This window comes from Pimephales promelas, chromosome 22 (genome assembly GCF_988280905.1).
Source record: "Pimephales promelas chromosome 22, fPimPro1.hap1.1, whole genome shotgun sequence".
In the NCBI taxonomy this organism is placed as follows: Eukaryota; Metazoa; Chordata; class Actinopteri; order Cypriniformes; family Leuciscidae; genus Pimephales; species Pimephales promelas.
This window is the reverse complement of record NC_142790.1, coordinates 18,577,397-18,598,686: the sequence shown is the minus strand read 5'-3', so window position 1 is coordinate 18,598,686 and position 21,290 is coordinate 18,577,397. Positions and strand designations below refer to the sequence as shown.

At 36.4% G+C, this 21,290-nt stretch overlaps 2 protein-coding genes across 2 annotated transcripts in view; both read right to left on the bottom strand.

Annotated features, from left to right (window-relative positions):
• Positions 1-16,115, bottom strand: part of c22h8orf34 (chromosome 22 C8orf34 homolog) — an 87,983-nt gene extending 71,868 nt beyond the window's left edge. Inside the window, exons 1-3 of the mRNA XM_039666833.2 lie at positions 15,777-16,115; positions 3,295-3,439; positions 3,074-3,205 (exon numbers count right to left, since the gene is read on the bottom strand). Of these exons, the coding sequence (XP_039522767.2) occupies positions 3,074-3,205; positions 3,295-3,439; positions 15,777-15,860 (361 nt within the window). The 5' untranslated portion in view covers positions 15,861-16,115. The remainder of the gene's footprint in view (positions 1-3,073; positions 3,206-3,294; positions 3,440-15,776) is intronic.
• Positions 16,116-18,771: 2,656 nt separating this feature from the next.
• prex2 (phosphatidylinositol-3,4,5-trisphosphate-dependent Rac exchange factor 2) overlaps positions 18,772-21,290 on the bottom strand; it is a 134,077-nt gene continuing 131,558 nt past the window's right edge. Inside the window, exon 40 of the mRNA XM_039666829.2 lies at positions 18,772-19,962. Within this exon, the coding sequence (XP_039522763.2) occupies positions 19,917-19,962 (46 nt within the window). The 3' untranslated portion in view covers positions 18,772-19,916. The remainder of the gene's footprint in view (positions 19,963-21,290) is intronic.

The window sequence follows — 21,290 nt, the reverse complement described above, 5'->3', positions numbered from 1 at the left end:
CATATAAGCAGCATGAGGCTGAACAACGAGGAGACTGGTGTCTTGAATACTGAGAACTAATTCGTCGTCTCTTTCTTTCCAGAAACCAGTGTGTGACCGAGCTAGACCTGATACGAGCAGCACAGCACCGATTCACCGCACCAAGGAAATCTCTCACAGAGAGCACCGCACCACCTCAGCAAGCCACTCTTGACTCTTCACCTACCACTTGTTAAAAAATACACCCTCCGGGATAATTCATTTGAGCGCTACTTGTCGCGTCATACTTCCAGCCCGTCACAACGTAGAACCAAATTCTCATTATAAAAACACAACAATGCACAAAACATGAAATTGAATAATATGGTTTGTCTGCAACAAACTAAAGGAATTTAGGGACTTTAAATAAGCATCTATTTGGTCATTAAACATATGGCATATAAAGGAATATGAATATAATATGAGCAAACCATACAATGCAATACAATTGTGATTGTGAGTTGTATAAATGAATAGCTCTTTAAAAGCCTGATGTATTAGGCTGACTTCTATTAGAAATATGAATAGTTAATAAACTTATCCACCAAGATGTGTACGGATTCGTGAATTATTTATCTCTTCTTATTTATACTTTTTAACGTAACCTTTTTAATGCCTACTGCTTATTTATCATGTACTTATTGTGCTTTGCAAGCTTTATTTATTTATTACTATTTATTACTTGTCATTTATGTATTATATATGCAATCTGTGTGTGAGTGTGGTATATTGTGCTATGTTTGTGCAACTGTATATGCATTGTTGATGCTCAACACGAATGAAGTTCTAACGGATGAATAAAGTTCTTTGAATTGAATCGAAATTGTAGATACTCACAATTTAATTTTTTTTTTCTCCAAAAAAGTGCTTCAGTCCAGTAAAAAAGTGCTTCAGTCCAGTAAGTGTTCATCTTGAAATATTGGAAACAATATAAAAGTTATTCTTATGTTTACTTTATAAAAATAAGTAAGGATTTCACAGCAAAAGAACATGTCCTAACTATAATGTCTTGTAGAAAAATTAAGAGCAAAATTAAGAGCTTCAACCGGCTTAAACCCATGAACTGTGCACATTGATTGAACAAAGAAAAAACATTGACTTGTACCTGGACATTAAAGATGGGTCTTTTTAGTTATGATATATAGAGTCTCAGTCTTCATTACATTATCACTGGTGTTTTAGGATACCAAACAATTATTAAAATAATGATTTATATAATTATTCCTATGATGTAAAATCCATAGACATAGCCGATAAATGTAGCCTAAAAGTATTTAGCATTAAATTACACAGTATAGGAAAATTACAATTAGTTTGTCCTGATTTCTTCAATTGCCAGAAATAATGATCGCTGATCGCGTGAGCAAAGTGCGCCCTCGGCACAAACAGAATGCTTCTATAGGCTACTTAATTAAAGTCTTTTGCTGTTTTATAAAGGCACAAAGCCATATCACAGTTTCAATTTGAGTTTGTTGACAAAATATAATGCTAGACAGTTGAGACCTTTATGTTAGGCAACCGCTTCTCCATCTTGATCGCTCTCGCTCACTGCGCAGGAAGCTACAGGCACTGTTTTTGACGTGATTTAACATTATATTTTGATCGAAAATCTGCAAAAATTATTAGTAAAAATCTCCATATAATTAGGAAAGTCAGGACTGCGTTTATAACGTGATCTAACATAATATTTGACGGTGACCGGGGCCGTGATGTGTACCACAACCTGAATGAGAATCATACTACAAGCCCTTTTACTTGAAAAAAAGTAATAACAAATAAGTAATAAAAAATATAAACTATTAATCAGATGACAGAAGTTATGGGGGAGTAGATTGTGTACAACAGAGTTTTGATCTCATTTCATTTAGAGGCCTTAGAAATATGCAACACATTCTCACCCCAAGGCGTCACCTTTGACCATGCTTCAATATTTGACGTTTTAGGCGCCCTTTAGCGTCACTTACATGACGCGATCCTACGGCGTCATCTAACTGACGCTAAAGGAAAGCGTCTGTTAGAGGACGCGGTTAGGTTTAGGTGTGGGGTGGGGGTAGGGTACACGCGATCCTAGGGCGTCATCTTACTGACGCTAAAGGGCGCCTAAAGCGTCAGATATTGAAGCATGTCCAAATGCTTCCCAAGGCGTCAGTTAAGTGACGCCTTGGGGGTGAGAATGGGCTGAAATATGTGTAGTAGGTATAATACAGAAGCCTTTATAAGGTTAGGGATTATGGTAACACTTTACTATAAGGTTCATTTGTTAACTACATCAGTAAACATTAACAAAGATTAACAAATGCTGAAGAAGTATTGTTCACTCTTAGTTAATGTTAATTAAATTTTAACATTTACTAAAACTCAATTAAAATCTTGTTAACATTAGTTAATGCACTGTGAATTAACATGAACTAACAATGAACAGCTGTATTTGTATTAACTAACGTTAACAAAGACAAACAAAAACAGTAACTTAAATAAACACTTTCCTTAAATAAAGCTATTTTTTTGTTATTTTTAGATCTTGACTGTGTCTGTCTACATTACTTTTATTTTTAAGAAAAAGAGCAGAAAGGCTTGGAATGATATAAGGAATAAACGTAAAAAAAATAAATAAAATATGTAGAAACAATTACAAACTCACTGATGCGAAAACCATCTAAATAAGTTAGCAGGAAATGGGCAAAGGCACACATCTACAGTTTTAAATGGGGTTATACATTTTTACTATCTTCCTTCGTCCCACTTCCCCAAAACTGTCCGACAGCCTCCACTCAGGCAGAAATAGACCCGCTGTCAGTAACAGAGCATCATATTAAATTATTAAAGACTTTGATACGAGTTGCTCCCTCAGCAATATGTATCACTCAGAGCTCATGCTGATGGCCTCCATAATGGCACTATCTAAAGATAGAAGTCATCATTGTTCACTAATGTACAGGCAGTCTCCTCTATTTCTGATCTCTGAAACAGCATTGCTGAGCTCAGATTAACAGTCAACCAAATCACATAAAACGGATGTAATGACGCTAGCTTTTCCGATTGCAGCGGGACTCACATGATTTAGACTCGGGAGAGGGTGGGGAAATGTTGGACACAGCCAGGTCACTCTTTGATTTCTTGGGCTTCTTGGGATGGATCTGCCAGGGTTTTTCATTACCCCTGGAGTCCCGCCGTGCACCTTTGTATTCTATTGGGAGAGAAGGAGAAAATTGGTAAAGATATACATTTTCTCTATGCGAAAAAAAAACACCTTGAAGGATGCTGAACGATATACACCTGAGGAGCTCTCAGCCCACAGTGCAGCAGATCCCGACAGGGTCCTCTGAATCCTGCCGGGGCTCTCCTGTTTGGTTTGCAGATGGCCAATGAGGAAAGGGATGGGGTGATCTGGTGTCTCAGTTATCAGCTTGGTCATCATCTCCTATCAGAGCCAAACAAAGAGTGATTAGAGTATAGATGTACAGCGTGTGAACAAATGCCAGAGAACTTGTGCTAAAGTGGCACAAGCCAGCTTGCAAACTGAATCAGCAGCATTGGCCAACTTTTAGCATTGGGAAAACTAATTAGATAATTGGTCTGGGAAATATTTGCACCCTGATATTGAGCATTAAATGAGCTAGAACATGCAAGAGGATATTGCTGGAGGGTTACTGGCAATATTGAAGATCTCTTCAGTGTGCAACACTAAAAATGAGATTATGTGCAGAAAATAAAAATAGCTCGTAGGCATCATCAAAATAACATTTAAAATGCACCAAGCCTTATTCAGACATGATAAGTTCGAAATCGCATATGGTCTACTATATTTGAATATGAACATACTTTGGGACCATTAAAAAAGTACTCTCTATATCGTGTTTTTATTTGGATAGTAGGAATACAATTCGGATGTACTACATACGGCATGTTGTTACTGTCACATGACCTATCAGGGTCAGTTGCGAGCTGTCATTCGCAATTCCTCTCCCATGGCCTCATGGGATTTCAAGAATCTTGATGGAAGTAGTAGGTCATCCAGGGTACTTTTTGCCTACTGTTTACTATATGCATTGTTTTGGGGTCCAGGGATCCCAAATGGGCTGCAAAATTGGATTTCAGAATTTAATTAAATTTTTTTTTTTTTAAGTTTAATTATGCAATTTATGTTTACAGATTTTGACATTATTGCGGTTTCATTCTTTCAGTTTGGAACTCATGACAGTATAGCCCTATTATAATTTCTAGATAATCAAATGAAATATATATATATATATATATATATATATATTAAAAAAACCTAAAATAATATAATACAAAAATACTTAGGTTAGGTTTTATAGGTTGATGGGTTTTCCCTTAGTGTAAGACAGTACGCACGAGAGAACCTCTCGTAAGAGAACTAGTTTTGTCAAATTATGACGTTCAGTTATGTAAACAAATGAAAGCATTTCATAATCAAGTCTATATAAAATAGAGCATGTGAAAACAACTTTTACTGGTCTGAGCTTTAAGTGTAGGCCTGTGCGTCAGATCTGTGTTACAAACCAGACAATCACAAATCAACAAGAGGGTAGATATAAATGCAGTAATTACGACACATAAGCCTTGTTGGGTAATTAAACTAACTTAGCAACAGGGGGTACATAAAAGAGAGATGTAATTTGAGGGTTAAGCAGGAAGTAAATTGAGCAGGGCTGTGTTAACTACCCCAGGCTCCCTGATGAGTAATTGCCCTTGTGGTAAACAGGAGAGCATGGTATGGATTAGCACACACTCATTTAAAAAAAGTAAACTATCTGATGCTATCTGAGAGGGGTTTTCCCTGCTTACTTCACTGACCAATTTAATACAGACATCAACATGGTGACAATATGGTTGGAAGTCACAGTCAGTGAGAAAGGGACTCACTTACAGTAAAGATACAGTATGATAGTGAGGCTGCATAGACATTTCAATGGATTTTTTGGATCATCAGGATGGAGAAACATATGATCTCTGGATCATACTGACAAAATAGGGAAATTGGCATGGGGGAGACAATCTGAGCCTCTCTAATAGAAAAACTGGCTGCAAGCCAAGTTCAGTGTCAGCTTTAAAATACCACATTTCAAAACACTTCCTTCAGCCATTGTATGAAATAACTGTACAATGAAATAACATCCAGTGCCAACTATGGCAATACTATAGTGTAAGTACATTTTCATACATATAACATCCAGGTGATCTACTACTGTACATGTTGCCAAAAATGTGCAGGACACAACAAAAACCATTGTGTAGAACACTGCATCCCATAACGCAATGTGCTCTTGCACCATCCATTTCCAGTATAATGAATAAACTAAAAGATTTCTAACTAAACAATTCCTAACTAAATTGTAATGACTATTTGTTCACAACGTGAAACTGCAGCTAAATGTTAAAGTAACATCCAGATGGTTTGCATTAAACATATTACCCTTGCTCTTGCTGACACACATTCTCTAGATATCTTCTGTTCTGTGTTAGCATCCTTAAAGTGTCTTCCTTCATCTGATTTCATGATGTTCGCAGCTGAACTATCATGAGTCATGATGAAAGCTGATACTGTCTGTTTACCACAGGCTGTCTCAGTCACTCCCATAAACTCTTCAGAAAGCAAAAGCAACAATTCCTTGTTAAAGACCCCTGTGGTGAAAATCAAGTTTTTAATGTTGTTCATCTGTCTATGTGGTGTTTTTAATATGATTTAAGGCAAACTGTGTACAAGTTCATAAGTCAACACCATTGCTGAGTATTTTCTCTTTAAAGCTGTAGTGAAACAAAGACAGTCTCAAAAAAGTGGTTGCTTGCGTCACAAACGTCCTTAAAACCAATCACGTCATGTGCCGGTGGGCTTTAGCATATCATTAACTGCTGCAAAGCAGGGGATTTAAAGTGGTACTCACTTTTTTTGGAAATAGGCTCATTTTACAAGTCCCCCAGAGTTAAACAGTTTTAACTCTGGGGGACTTGTAAAATGAGAAACAGAAACTGTCTGGTTACTGATATTCTTCTAAATATCAGAAAAGGCGGCTGAATGGATTCGAAAACGGTAAAACCCAACTGTTTAACTCTGGGGGAGTTGTAAAATGAGCCTATTTCCAAAAAAAGTGGAGTATCCCTTTAAGAGAAGCCAGACTATTAGCTGTTTGATAACATAGCCAAGCAAAAGGCTAATCATATTGATGACCGCTATGTGTCTGACGTTGTAAAGAGCGATACATAAAAATGCATTACCATTCTGATAAATCGACTTCTAGAGAAGCCTGTATGATTCATTCTTCCACTTAGTATTTCCACTTGTCGTTGCACAGCGTTTATTACAGTAAAGTTGAATGAGGGAATCTCTGAGCTGGTGTGAGTAAGTGGAGGCGGAGCTATTTTGCATATTCATGGTTCCGCGTTTACTAAATTAATCTAGAGTTACATTCAAGATACTTTAAGGCATGAAGGATTTTATTTTTTGACAGAAAAAAACATTTTAATATGTCATTTTGGTGATCAAAGATGAGTTTTAAGGGATACAATTATTAACAGGGCGATTTAAGAGATTAAAATTAATTATTTACCCTTAGGGTTGGGCACTTTCAATGGGAATATATTGGATATAATGGGAATTAATAGGAATAAACTGGAAATTTAGCCTATAACAACTTCATAATTATATATATATATATATATATATATATATATATATATATATATATATATATATATATATATATGTATGTACATAAATAAATAAATAAAAAAAACATTTTGCAATTTCAATCTTTAAAATGCAAATTCAGTTGCTACTCAGCAGTAATCTGTTCATCAATCACATGCACACAGGGCACAGTTACTGCAGGGCTATTGAGGCCACACCCCCTGCATGCACTGTGCATTCCTCCATCACATGCACAGATAAGGACCTCATTTATAAAATCTGCATATACACAGTTTTAACATATTTATAAAAAAATGACTTTCTAATAATCTTGTTCTAAGATTCCCTAACAGCAGAGAGTCCGAGCAGGTATTGGAAATGTACTGTAAGCAATTCTTGCTGCTCGCCATTCTCAGGTAAATGATTTTGATGTTGACTGGTGCTCTTATACGTGTTAATCACATTAATTAAGGGGCATTTACAAGGCGGAGATCTGAAACCATTCAGCTGCGCAACATTTCAAGATAATTTGCGATTTATACATTTCAAATATGGAAGATCACACGTTCTCTGAATCACAATTACACACATTGGAGAAATGATAGTAATTCAAATGTATGACAACATCTATGCAGCATTTTATAAACGAGGCCCCTGGTCACTCAGGAATCAGACGATTATATAAATACAGCGTATAGTCTCCTGACTCACTAGACACAATATGGATGCAATAGGTATTTATACTGTATGTTTCTCACTGTTGACCATGCTATATGTTGAGTTTCTAACCAGAGCTCAGCATTGCCAGAGGCTGCACTCTCATTCCTCTGATTCCATCATTTATGCCTTACATCACAGCAGGGTGACGCTGACTGAAGACTGGGACAGAGTTCTGGAAGGGTTCCAGCCCTTGAGATAAGAGGAGGAGGAAAGAAAAAAAAGGTAGCACAGCCGCAGAGAGCAACACATGGGACAGAGATGTGCATTATGTTTATAATTAAGAATTAGCCTAGTTAAAGACGACATGAAGGGAAGTTGCGATTGTGTTTTCTTCCCTATTGTGATGTATATCCGAAAAAAATGGGGGTGAAAATGTAGGGCAGGACTTGATTTTGTCCATTGGGAATTTATCGAATTTTTGGATGGTTGTGGTTTGCTATTGGTCCATCTCATGTGAGTGACAGGTTGACCCGCCCTAGCTCTAGTAAACACTTCATCAGAGTAGACAAGAGATGTTGCTGAAAAAGCAAGGGGAACTTATTTTGATAAAATATTACAGGGCCCATGCATTTAAAAAAAATAATAATGTGCACAGATACATCATTTATAATAAACTCTGCAATAATCCATATGAAAAAATATGATTTGTCCATTTTGATACAATGGTGAAATCAACAAGAGTGCCCTTTCCAAGCAGTCTATGATTATTCATTGTTTATTGCTTTAACTTTCTTTGTACATAAGCTGGGATGTCAGCAGTACTTAAAGGGATAGTTCACCCAAAAATGAAATTCTGTCAACATTTACTTCAAGTTGTTTCAAACCTGTATGAATTTTGAAGAATATGGGTAACCAAAAAGTTGGTTGGCCCCATTGATTTCCATAGTATGGGGAAAATAAATACTATGGAAGTCAATGAAGCCCATCAACTGTTTGGTTACAAAAATTCTTAAAAAATATTGTCTTTTGTGTTCATCAGAAGAAAGAAAATCATTCAGGTTTTGAACAACTTGCGTGCGACTAAATAATGACAAAATTTTTATTTTTTGCTTGAACTATCCCTTTAAAGGGATTGTTCACTTTGAATGTGAGTCATTACATTTACGAGTCATTAAATCACGTTTCATTTTGACTTCTCTGTGCATGCTCTTTGAGGTGGACCCCCTAAACCTCCATTATATGACTGACAGACAAGAACGGTTTGACCTAAAAAAAATCTAAATTGAAAATACTATGGAAACAAAGACACCTACATCTTGGATGCCCTTGAGGTTAGCTAAAACATATCAAATCATATCTAAAAGTTATTTACCCAGAGAGTTTCTGAATAAAATCTAAAATCATAATGCACAATGCGGCACAACAAGAGATTTGACTTTTTTTCACGGTGTTTGACGAAGGTCAATATTTATGACAAGCATTGTGGGGAAAAATGCAGTCACAGACATTCCTATCCGGATTGCATTGGATTTCTTAATTAGTGAACCCATATAGTTCCATATATTCGTTTAATATTGTATTTATTCCATTTCAGCCAGTTAGGTTAGCTTGTCTTATACGCAAGGTGTTTGAGAGAAGCTCATGCTGTGCAGACACCTCAGATATCTACAGGTCACTGCAACATTAATTAGTGCCTAGAACGCCAAGAAACCTCTATAAATAAAGGCAAGAGAGGGAATTCTCCATCTCTTCTCCATTATCCAACCCTGCTGTGAGTGTGTGTGTTTCATCAGGGTACAGATCTGTGTATGTGTGCGCAGCTGCTCTGCTGTAATTAGCAATGTCTTTACAAGACCAACACTTCCAACACATTTTTGCCTCGTTTAAAGGTTAAATATTAAATGATAGAAAATAGCTTGCTGTCACACATGCCTCAACGATGCCCTGTTGTCAAGTCATGTCCACCGTTCTCTGAGATTTGTTTTCATGATTATCGAATGTAAAGAGTTTTATCTCTAAAAACTGTTTAGCTTGTAAGGCTAGTATATGGGGCATAGAGTAATGCAAATAAAAATCGCTAGTTAATACTACTAACAAAGCTCAAAATAGCCCAACACTTAACAGTGAAGCATAATCAGGGTCCCGACATGCAAAACGAAGCATTGAGAACGTTCTAAGTGTACAGACCATATTAACTAAAGATTTTATTTTATTTTCATAACTCTATGCCCCATATACTAGCGTTATAAGCTAAACAGTTTTTAGAGATATAACTCTTTACATTCGATAATCATGAAAACAAATGAACGGTTGACCAATGTGTAATTAGACCAAAGATTCATTTTTGCGCCTGAGTTGTCCTTTAAGGACATACAGTCACATCATAAAATAGCGCTCTGTGGATTTGAACAATCTTTTTAAAAATGATCTTGCATGTAGCTTTTAACAAAATGTACACTTTTGTTATATATCCAGTTTGGTGATGCTAGTGGCAAAGAAATTACACACTGCAGCTTTAAGACACAAGTACAGCAACCTAGAAACTGGACAAGCAGAAATGACCAAATAACCTCCCCATGTCCCTTTACACCTGGAGTTCAGTGAACATCAGCTGACCCTATTTCAGCAAGGTCTAGGCTGTGATGCTTACAGAGGCATGGGGAAACTGAGTCACCCAAATGGCTCTTTACACTAAATGACTTTTCTAGAACTGAGCAATGCACTCTGGGCAAGTGTACCCTTGACTTCTAAATGAAATGCATTGGGATAGTTTTATGGCAAAAACAAAATAGATTTCTCATAAATCATTTTCATCCCATGTGATGTAACAAAATGGTCAGACCCTATCAAGAACCATCCATGCCATGATCTCAGTCAATAAATGTAATAACGTCCCTCCCCCCTACATGAAAGAAAGGAATCTTTTAAAAAATAAGACTAAGGGTCCTGTCTGAGGTGTTATGTGGCTCAGTAAGAGCGAATACTGTCTGTGACAGCCACAAATCCAACTCCCGGCCATGACAATAATTCTCCAGTACACATAAACTCATACTGGCTGAATTTAAAATATAACTGTATATTCCGCATCCAGAAATGACTACTGTGTTGATGCTGGTGGTTTTATAGCCTGAATGCATTAGTGTGTAACTGCATGCTAATCAAACCTCCATTTGCTCAAACTATAGTGTATTTTGTGGGTAAACACACAATTCTCACAACAGAGATCAATTACGCTGCAGCTTTACAAACATTTTACTCTCTTTATTGCACTGCCTCAAACCATTACACTGTGATACGACCACTTTCATTGGCTATTGATAGCCTGTTTTCCTGTTCCTGCCCTAAACTTGTTCTCATCACAGCTGAGTGGAGCAGATAATCGCTGAAGTTGCCTATGCGTCTATGAGATCCTTAAGTTTAAATGTCTCCTTAAAGCTGCAGTAAAAATGATCCAAAATACAAATTTGAGAAAAAACATAACCAGCCAGTGTTCAAAACTATTAGCTCGATTCAAAGCAGTAAGCTTGTAATAATGTTTTTAATTTGATGGCGGATACAGAAAGGTTCAAACAACAATCACCAGTGACAACAGATTCACCCGTTGTAAAATGCAAAAGACTTCGGAGTGGCTACATTAAAAAAGAGACTGCAACCGGACCCATGCGAAAACAAGGATACATATCGGAAGGACATTACATGTAGTTGTCGCGTTGTTAACATTAACAATTTGAGAACAAAGTATAATTTGCACGGTTTTGCTTGATATGATAACTTAAGTGATTGTTAGATTTAATCAGCGTGATTAACTATGTCAAAACCAGAACAAAAGTGTGTTTCTTACTAGTTCAAACATTTTCCGGTAAAAATTTTGGTCATACTTCCAAAAAGAATAATGTGTGATTCTGAATGCCAGTTTCCACACTCTCCTCAAACATTGTGTTCATCCACACTGTACGGTGTCGAAGGTGTTTAAGTACAACTCACATAAAGTTGATAATTCCGTGAATGACTGCAATTGCAGATTTCGAACAGAGATGGCGACAAAGAGGAAAAATGCCAGACAGCAGCATTAAGTTTAGTATAAGATGTGTTGTTACCTGAAAATACTCTTCAATATTTATCTTTTCTTACCAAACTGTATAAACGGAAATGAGAATCTAAAAAAGTCTCAAGAATATGTAAATTAGAATATCTCTTCACTAATGAATGCAAAAAAAAAAATGCACTCAGGCAAAACAGTTAAAGCTAATCAACACATCTCGATCATCAACCCCTACACATATGTCACTCTACTGGAAAATTAAAATAAGCGAAGCCCTAATTTAGTGCAGGAGGATTTAATTAAATTAATTTAAAGTCATATAAGCATGCTGCAAGTGTTGCCTGCACTATAACATTTATTCCATGCCTTTTTTTTTCTAAGCATAATAACTTCCTCATTAATTCTGAGCAGCCAGAAGCCCGATCACCAGTTAACTATGTCAACTCACATTCTATAGTCTATACTTAGGAGAAACTATTAGGTCGTAAATTTTTTTTATATATATATATATTGTAGGGGCTACTAACCTTATAAAATAACAAAGGTGTAGATTGATGACACAGTGAATAAGCGGAATCATGGAACTTGTCGTTATGCCGATGGATAGTAATGTTTATGGGAAATAATGTTTATGGATAAGTGATTTCCATTACAGGTGTTTTAACATGACAATGGTAGGAAGCAGGGCGCGATTGCTAATGAGAGACAGATATCCGCATCATAGTGAGTCCCGCGGATATATAGGAATGAGGACATTCCTTTCTACAACACTACTTGCAAATGCTCAATTAATGCTTAAACGTCATCACATATTAAAATTGTTTATTGAAAGTTATAATGTTATACTATGTGTTAGTTTATTGGCTGTATGAGACTAGCAGCAAGCTGTATCAACATTAGAATATACTCATCACATTCTAACATTTCATCACGTAGTAGAGCTATATAACATTGTTTTGTTTTATGTACATTTGCTCACCCACATGTCTAATAAAGTACATGCAAGACTCTGTCAAGTCATGAAGGTCTGTCAAGAGGAAGTTTGTCGTGCACACGAAGCTCTCGGCATCTCGAAAACGCCACAGATATTGATCCTCGTTTTATTTCGCCTTTTGTTCCAAAGTCTGCTCGCCATGGTTCAAAAAGTTACGCAGTTGTCCACGTCATGTCTCAATGCAGTACAAGCAGAAACCAGGGATAACGCAGATTTTACGGCACTATTTAAAATTGTGAATTTCTCTGAAGTTACAAATTCTTGGAAACATTTAGGATAATATAAGTACACAATTGAAAGAAATATTTAACAATCTGCAAGTGGTTTTGGGATATTTTGATACAAAATGCATACATATTGTACCTCTCGTACATATACCACCGATGAGTCAGTTTAAAAAGAGAAAAAAGTACTTTTATATCATAAATATTTAAGTGGTCAAATTCTGTGGCAAACAAATGCATTTCATGTTTTAAAAAAAACTGACCTATAAAATATTACAGTTCTGTGTTGCCGTGCCTTGGTGAGCACCAGCTACAGCTGTCATGTTACTCCCCAGTCCCATGCATATTGCATTCATACTGACCTCAATTTAGGTTTACTTGTCAACTTCGTTTTTTTTTTTTTTTTTTCAAGAACCGGTAAAGTAGCTAACAAGAGTCATTTATCATTTTTTCTTACAGTATGTCTGTATTGTTCTACCGAAGCATTCGCAGTGAGCACAGTTACAGCGTAAAGTGGAAACACACCAGGCAAACACACCTGGAAAAATACTGATAATAGTTATGATGTGCAAACAAACTGAGACTCTATATCAGCTGTTTGGAGTGACATAAAATAACAGAGGATGGATATGAAAGTTCATTGCAAATTAAAATTGACATAATAGCATTTGTGTATAATACTAATACTTACTCAGTAAGCGTTTTATATATGGAAAGAATGAGTGAACATTTTCACCTTTGATTGGCAAGAAAAACAGTTCAATCAACAAAGAATAGACATAGTAGTGGGGCAAGTTGCACTATTTGGGGTAAGTTGTCACAGTGGAACAGCCTATTAGCCTATTTTATTAAAATAAAATAAAATAATTCCTGCCTATGGCTCAAGCTCACTGTGTCCCTACATAGGACAAGCAGTTTGGAGAATTGATGGATAGGTGAAAAAAATAAAATAAATAATAATAGTTCCAGCCTATGGCTCAGGCTCACAGTGTCCCTACAAAGGACAGGCAGTTTGGAGAATTGATGGATAGGTGAAAAATAAGTAAAATAAAGGTAAAGGTAAGGCAACCATATTTGGTCCAAAACAAATATTGAATTGTAATAATTAATGAATTGTATAACAGTATTAAAAACATGTGACAATATGCCCCAGGTTGACATTTATGAAAAAATTCCCTTGTCCTGAGAACCTTTCAGTTTAAAAACGACTCAAAAAATGTATATTGAACTTTTAGTTTCATAAAAAAAATAAAAAAAAAAATTATTTAAGGCTAAATTAGAACCAATAGGGCCTATTTGAAACGAACATGTGGAGAAAATACACATGGTGAGAGGACTTTTGATTTAAAAGCTCCTAGTTACTGGGATACATACAACCCTTGTGACAACTATCCCCGATAGTCTACTTACAATATATTAATTAAAAACATGTCTTAACTGTCTGTAGTTAAGTGTTATATTTTGCAGGACTTGTCAGACTAATCCGAGGCCATTTCAAAGACTGCAAATTCGCCTAAACAATTCTCACAAAAAAAACAAAAAAAAAAATACTTCAAAACTACCGCGCGAGACACCCGCGCAACAACCCACTCACAGCGCTCGCCCCCGGGGGGAAAAGCGTTCATGAGGCAGATCTCTGCGCGGCGCCGCTGTCCATGGTACTAGGTCAAATCACACGCGCGCTGCTTTTAGCTTTATTGCTGTTTAATATTCAACCCATGTACACAGTCCCCGCTACAAGACAGTTGATACATCAGCAGTTTGAGTCGTATAGACTGTTCCCCTCACTACAGGTGCCTCATGGAGGTATAGCAGTGGTGGATGACAACGCTGTTTTGGTTCGTTATGGTTTGGAGCATTTTTCTCAAGGTGACTGGTGTGTCCAGTTTCTATTGTTTCAGACATAGTGGGCAGCTACAGTACAATGGACACTATGGATACAGCCTAATACTATTTTAAAGGCAATCTGTTCAATTTATTTATAGGTGTTTACTCAGTCCCCCCACATCATCCAACTGATTATCCAATGTTGCTGACAGTGCAAAAGCAGAGGAGACCGGGAAATGCAATGCATTTTATTTAAACGTCTGAAACTCAGTTGATTGTTGTGCTATGCATTTCAAACTTTAATATTATGTTCCCATATGTGCCTGCTATAAATTTAGAAATATTATTCCTAAACTCTTTATATTAATCGCAAATACAAAGATTGCTGCAGTTACATAGCTTCCATATAAGCTGTAACACTAATGAGAACATGTATAGAATTTGGTGCAATAAATAATTGCAGTATTAAAATGTATATTAAAAACTATTATTATGACATAAACATTTTGTTTTAATATAAGCCTGCTGTCCCATTTTGTGCAATCTTTGTGGGTCCACTAGTAGTATAGTATCTCATTACATTTCGAAATTTATTCTTAATCTTACATTTCTATTCTTTTAACATTTTACCTCAAAATGTAGCAATAACTATTAATTATATTACATGCGACTGAACCAAACCATAAGTAGGCTACATGTAGTAGACTAGTTCATTCCAATTTAAATATTGGCATTACAAGTCACCCCGTGTTGCATCATTCCCATGTCTCCTGTACAGTATGGCAATATATTTAATATTTATATAGGCTACTACAGTGCAGTCTTCATTTAGATGACCAGAAATGCACTAACTATACATTGTAAAAAAAAAAAAAAAAATTGCAAGGACATATCTTAAGAAGTTGCTAGGTTCCCAAATACAGGAGCCTATGTTTAAATACGAAAATCTTGAAGAAACAATGGCACCAAATTGGCTTACTGCTAGAAATCGTCCAGTCAGCAGAAACATCTTCTACCACATTACTTCAGATGGTTTCTACAGGGTAGGCTATAAAGAGAGTACAATTAATTCCAAAATCTCTAGTTTCCAACAGTTCCATTGATTAAATTGAGGTGAGTTGAATGCAGGAGGCTTTGCACAAACATCCCGCTTACACGTCCGAATTCAAACGTCCTAAAATGAAATAAGATGTTCTTAAAATGCCCTGAGCCATCATCATTCACTTACAATTCAACTCTAATTCACATCTAAATCTGCGTTCGAGCAGACAAGAAGCCCCTGCTTCATTCATTTCCAATGCAGCAAAATCACGAGGTGTTTTACAAGCATCTTTTGTGGAAAAAAAAAGTTGTAGCGCATACCTCAAACAAGCGTCCGATTTTATTCTTCTCCAGGTATGACTGAATTCTTGACTGCTGAACAGACGCCATGAGAAAGCGTTGCATTAAACAGCAAATGCTTTAGATATGGTTAAATATAGCCAAGCATCTTCAAACGTGTGGGATTGCGGACGGATCTCTAGCGGGAAGAGCTTGTCTGCTGCTCCAGCACATGCTGAAAGTAACAGGGTTTGGTCACTATCTGATGGGACTGTCCCTCCTCCGGTCTCGGCAGAGTAGCTGGCGACGGCTTCTTCTCAAAGCCAATGAAAAAGATTACACCTAAGGTCGATTTTCATTGGCTGTTCATGTCTGAGAGACCCGCCCTCGTTGTTTACACAGAGTAAGTGTCATTAAACTCACTTGACGTTAAAAAATATGAAACTTATATATAATGCAAAGGATTCGTGTGGGCTTAGCATATTCTTGTAGGCTATACGTATATAAATGTATCCACACTCATGCATTATATTCCTTACTTCAAGTTTCAGGAGCATATGCGTTAACAGGGCTTGGGTTTCTCAAGTCCTAGAGGGCAACAAACACACCTACCTGTGAGTTTCTAGTGATCCTGAAGACCTTGATTAGCTTGCTCAGGTGTGTTTGATCAGGGTTGGAGCTAAACTCTGCAGGACAGTGGCCCTACAGGACCGAGTTTGAGAAACCCTGGCTTAAAGGGTTAGTTCACCCAAAAATGAAAGTTAATTAATGAAATGAAAGTTAAAAAATTAGTTCCAAACCCGTAAGACCTCCGTTCATCTTCTTAACACAGTTTAAGATATTTTAGATTTAATCCGAGAGCTTTCTGTCCCTCCATTAAAAATGTATGTACGGTATACTGTCCTTGTCTGGAAAGGAAATAAAGACATCATCAAAGTAGTCCATGTGACATCAGTGGGTTAGTAAGAATTTTTGAAGCATCAAAAATACATTTTGGTCCAAAAATAAAAACTACGACTTTATTCAGCCTTGTATTCTCTTCCGGTTCTGTTGTCAAGCCACGTTCACGAGTCCACAGTGACGCTGATGAAGACGCTGCCGACGTGTTATCTGCAGTATCGTGTCCGTACATTGAAATAAATATGGCTTGGCAAAAAAAAACACGTCTTCCTGTGTCGAAAATCTTAGACATGTTTGCGAAGATTGTGAGACTGGAACCAAAGCCCGGGCGCACCAGAGAACACGTCAGCAGCGTCTTACGTCACCAGCATCACTGAACGCGGCTTGACAACAGAACCGGAAGAGAATACAAGGCTGAATAAAGTCGTAGTTTTTGTTATTTTTGGACTAAAATGTATTTTCGATGCTTCAAAAAGTCTAACTAACCCACTGATGTCACATGGACTACTTTGATGATGTCTTTATTTCGTTTTTGGACAGGTCAGTACTGTACATACATTTTCAATGGAGGGACAGAAAGACTAAAATCTCTCAGACTAAATCTAAAATACCTTAAACTGTGTTAAGAAGATGAACGGAGGGTCTTACGGGCTTGTGACGACATGAGGGTGAGTCGTTAATGGCATAATTTTTCATTTTTGGGCGAACTAAACCTTAAACAACAAAACTGCATGCATTTTGCGGAAGTACATGGTTTGTGTTGTGCTGCGGCCCTGTTAGGATGAATATTTATCCATCTGCTCATAAAACACTCACTAGGCTTAAGAGGTATAAGCTTGTTTATATGGAAATTCCAAGCTGTTGTAGCTATACTTTTTAATAGATACACTTCATTGAAAACAAATTCCAACACAGCATTGTAACAACCATGTTCTACAATATAATATAATGACATGACCTTTCACAATAGATGATACTTTACAGTGAACTCTGTAGGAGAGCTATATTTATCTGTTCAATTAAATATCTTACTCACCTGACAGTTCGTGCCTTCTCTGAAAATACAAGAAAATGCTGTGTCGCGTTTTATTACGAGCTCTCTTTTTACCAAGAAGCTGTGTTCGGCCAAGGAGGATAGATGCAAGTACGCAAATTTGCGAGAAGAAAACTCCTGCTAGGTCTAATGGGCCATTAAAAAAAAAGAAAAAAAAAAAAGAAAGAAACATTTTTTATGCGTTTAACTTTTAAAAATAGGTCTCAAAGTGCAAGTAAAATTTTTTAAAAATAAAAACAATACCATTATTGTAACTGTGTAAATTACAACAACACAAAATTGTGGAAAACGGTGATGCCATGCACATGCGTATTACGTCTTCAGTCTAAAAGTGCGTTGTGTTTCTTTAAAAAGTGACAGACAACTACTGGCCTGGAATGTATATTAAATTGTTTTCGCAGATCGGCGTGAACGGGATCGTTTTGTCATCTATAGCTATGCAAAAAATAAAAAATAAATACGCAAAGGAAAAACATTTCATGTTCACGTACCCTAAAATATACACAGTTATAATGGGCTTACCATAGAATCAGGGTAAGACAAAAACACGTTTCGGAAGATGGATTGAAGGTGTTTCAGTGTTCATCGTTCCCCGATAAACTTTGTGTTAATTTGCAAATACAAAAGTTTTGTGAGAGAACGCAAACATTTTGCAAGCAAATGCAAATTTTCTCGAGGGAACGCAAAAAAAAACAAAAAACAAACCCCAGAACATCTGGAATCCATTTAATACAAACTGCAAGTGACAGTAAGCCCGGGGAAATTATGACAGGTAAACAATGTTTGTCAAAGACAGTTGCCTACATGCAGAGGCCATTAGTGAGATTCCTGAAAACTTTAACTGGTCTGATACCAGCTGCACATCTGATGGATGATAGCACAGCACATAAAGCAGCTGGGAGTTTGTGAGCACTCAGCGCATACTTTCAGATGCAAACTAAATACATTCACTAGAGAGAGATGTCACAGATTTGCAGCACAAATTTAAATCAAAATCACTGTTTAAGTCTGTTGCATAAATATTTAGTCACACGGGGTAAAAATAAAAAAGACATATATATATATATATATATATATATAAAAGAAATATGATTGCATTTTCTTGTAACATTTTTTTATTTGAAATGAATTACGATTTGACATTGCAATTTACTATAATAATGGGGAAATCAATCTGGTTTTCAGGTTAAAAAGACACATGTATTCAGAATAATCTCAAAAAGGGTTAGTTTTAAGACAGAATAAATAACTTTTTTTAACTAAAATCATTTTTACAGTAATATCGTCACACGATTTTTTTCTAACCTTCTGGCTTCTTTAATCAAGAGCATGGATAATTCAAAAATGCATCATATAACAAAAATATTTTCTGTTTCTCAAAATGGTACTTATGCAGTTAATAAACAATTCCTGTTTAGCGCGGTTTCTCAATATTGCATAGTAATGACTAATTAATTTGTTATTTTAAGCAACACTAATATAACATGCAACAATAACTCCTGAGTACTGAATTTTTAATTGTGGCAAGACAAAATCATTTATAGACCTATGTAAGTGTGACAAATATATAAACCTCTAACACTGATGACCGTGTCATATGAACTTTCCAGTACTGTGTGTGTCACTAGATTCACTGAGACTGCAGTACTGAGACTGCAACATGTAGCTTAATGCACTATGGTGTTAATAAACTCTACACAACCTTTAAGAGTTGAGAAACCTAATGTGAAAGCTAAACCTATACATATGTCAAAGATTTATATGAAAATAGATGAAATAAAACAAAATGCACATACAGTTGCAATGAGGCTTTTGGATATATGCCCCAAAAAAGCAACTATAAACAGGTTACGCCTTAACATAAGAGACTAAAGCATGGTGCAAATTCTTTTACATAAAGAAAAAAAAACGTTTGAAAGAGACATTGTGACTGACACTCTATTGATGTGAATGACTTGACAGCAGTGGCGAGATCAGACATTCTGTTAGATCTTCGGTCTAAAATGAGATGCGCCGTAGCAAAGCATGAAATAAAAGAAATATTGGTGCCTTTAAAAAGATATGAGAAAAGTCAATAGATATTATGATGTGAACTCTTGAGAGGTGACAGATGCCTCTGAGCAGGAGAGAGGCTAGACGTCCAGGCAGTCTCTTTACTTAGACAGTCTGTGTGTGTGTGTGTCCTGGAGTTGAACCAGGGCTGGTCCAGATCTGTTGAAGACATGGGTTCAGGGGTCGCCATCAGGAGGTGGAGGCTGACACAGTTTGTACAATCTGTCAATAGAATTTTAGAAATGTTCAAATATATGTGTGTGAGAGAGAGTTTTCTGTTATGGGTGGGGCAAAATGCAAGTATCTGAGTTTTTTTAACATGAAATGTTGCGCAATGCACCTTTAAGGGAAAGAGGTAACACTTGACTTGAAGGGGTGCGCATACGACTAACATGACACCTTCATAAACATGACATGATGTTATGATATATGTTATGAATATGAAGGAAGTTTTGTGCATGTTTATGACAACTATCATTAAGTGTCATTTGCTCAGTTATGACATTTTTAATGCAAATATGACATTGTTTGAGATGTCTTTGTTTTGACACCTTGACATAAACCAATACATCATAACCTGTCAGTGTCTTTGTCATGACAACGTGACATTGTCTTAGTAATGTTGTCTTAGACATTACTAAGACAACACAACCATCATAAACATGACATAGCAGATTAATGATCAAACTTAAGAAACCACTTAGCTTAATGGGTTAACATTACTTTAAACTGTCATGTGGTTGGTTTTGACATTGGCTGTCATGAAGCCATTATAACATTTTAATGACAAATTCAATTAGGACCACTGCAGTTGAGGTCACGAAAAATATTCATGCCACAGTTATAATGGCCTCATGACAGCCAATGTCAAGACAGTTTAACTTAATTTTATGTCAAGTTGTCATGACAAAGACATCTCAAACAATGTCATATTTGCATTCAAAATGTCATTATTGAGAAAATCACTTAATGACAGTTGTCATAAACATGCATAAACCCTACTTCATATTCAAGACACGTGTCATGTCATGGTTATGAAGGCGTCATGTCAGTCTTATGCACACCCCTTCAAGTAAAGTGTTACCAGGGAAAGAATATAGTTTGTAAAAAATTAAAAAATCATTATGTCTATGTAATGTCCCCACAAAACATGAAAATCCAACATGTACCCCAGAACCTTCTTGGATTTAGGCAGCATTTTGCCAAATAAACATAAGCCACACAGCGATGATCACATGCAACACGCTATGAAAAGCTATGAGTCATTGTCTTGAGGGTCACGCTTCAGTACATCTCCCTATATGCACCTCAAGTGACTGTGAAAGATTAGAGTTTACACTGGAGTTTTGAACCTGCTGAGAGAGAGAGAGAGAGAGTGCTTTTTAATGTATGTTTCATTCTATTTTCCTGCTCTCTCTCTCTCTCTCTCTCTCTCTCTCTCTCTCTCTCTCTCTCTCTCTCTCACACACACACACACACACACACACACACACACAGGGGATGGCTGTTCTAAGAGAGGACATAAACTTTATGTTGAAGAATATGTTTTG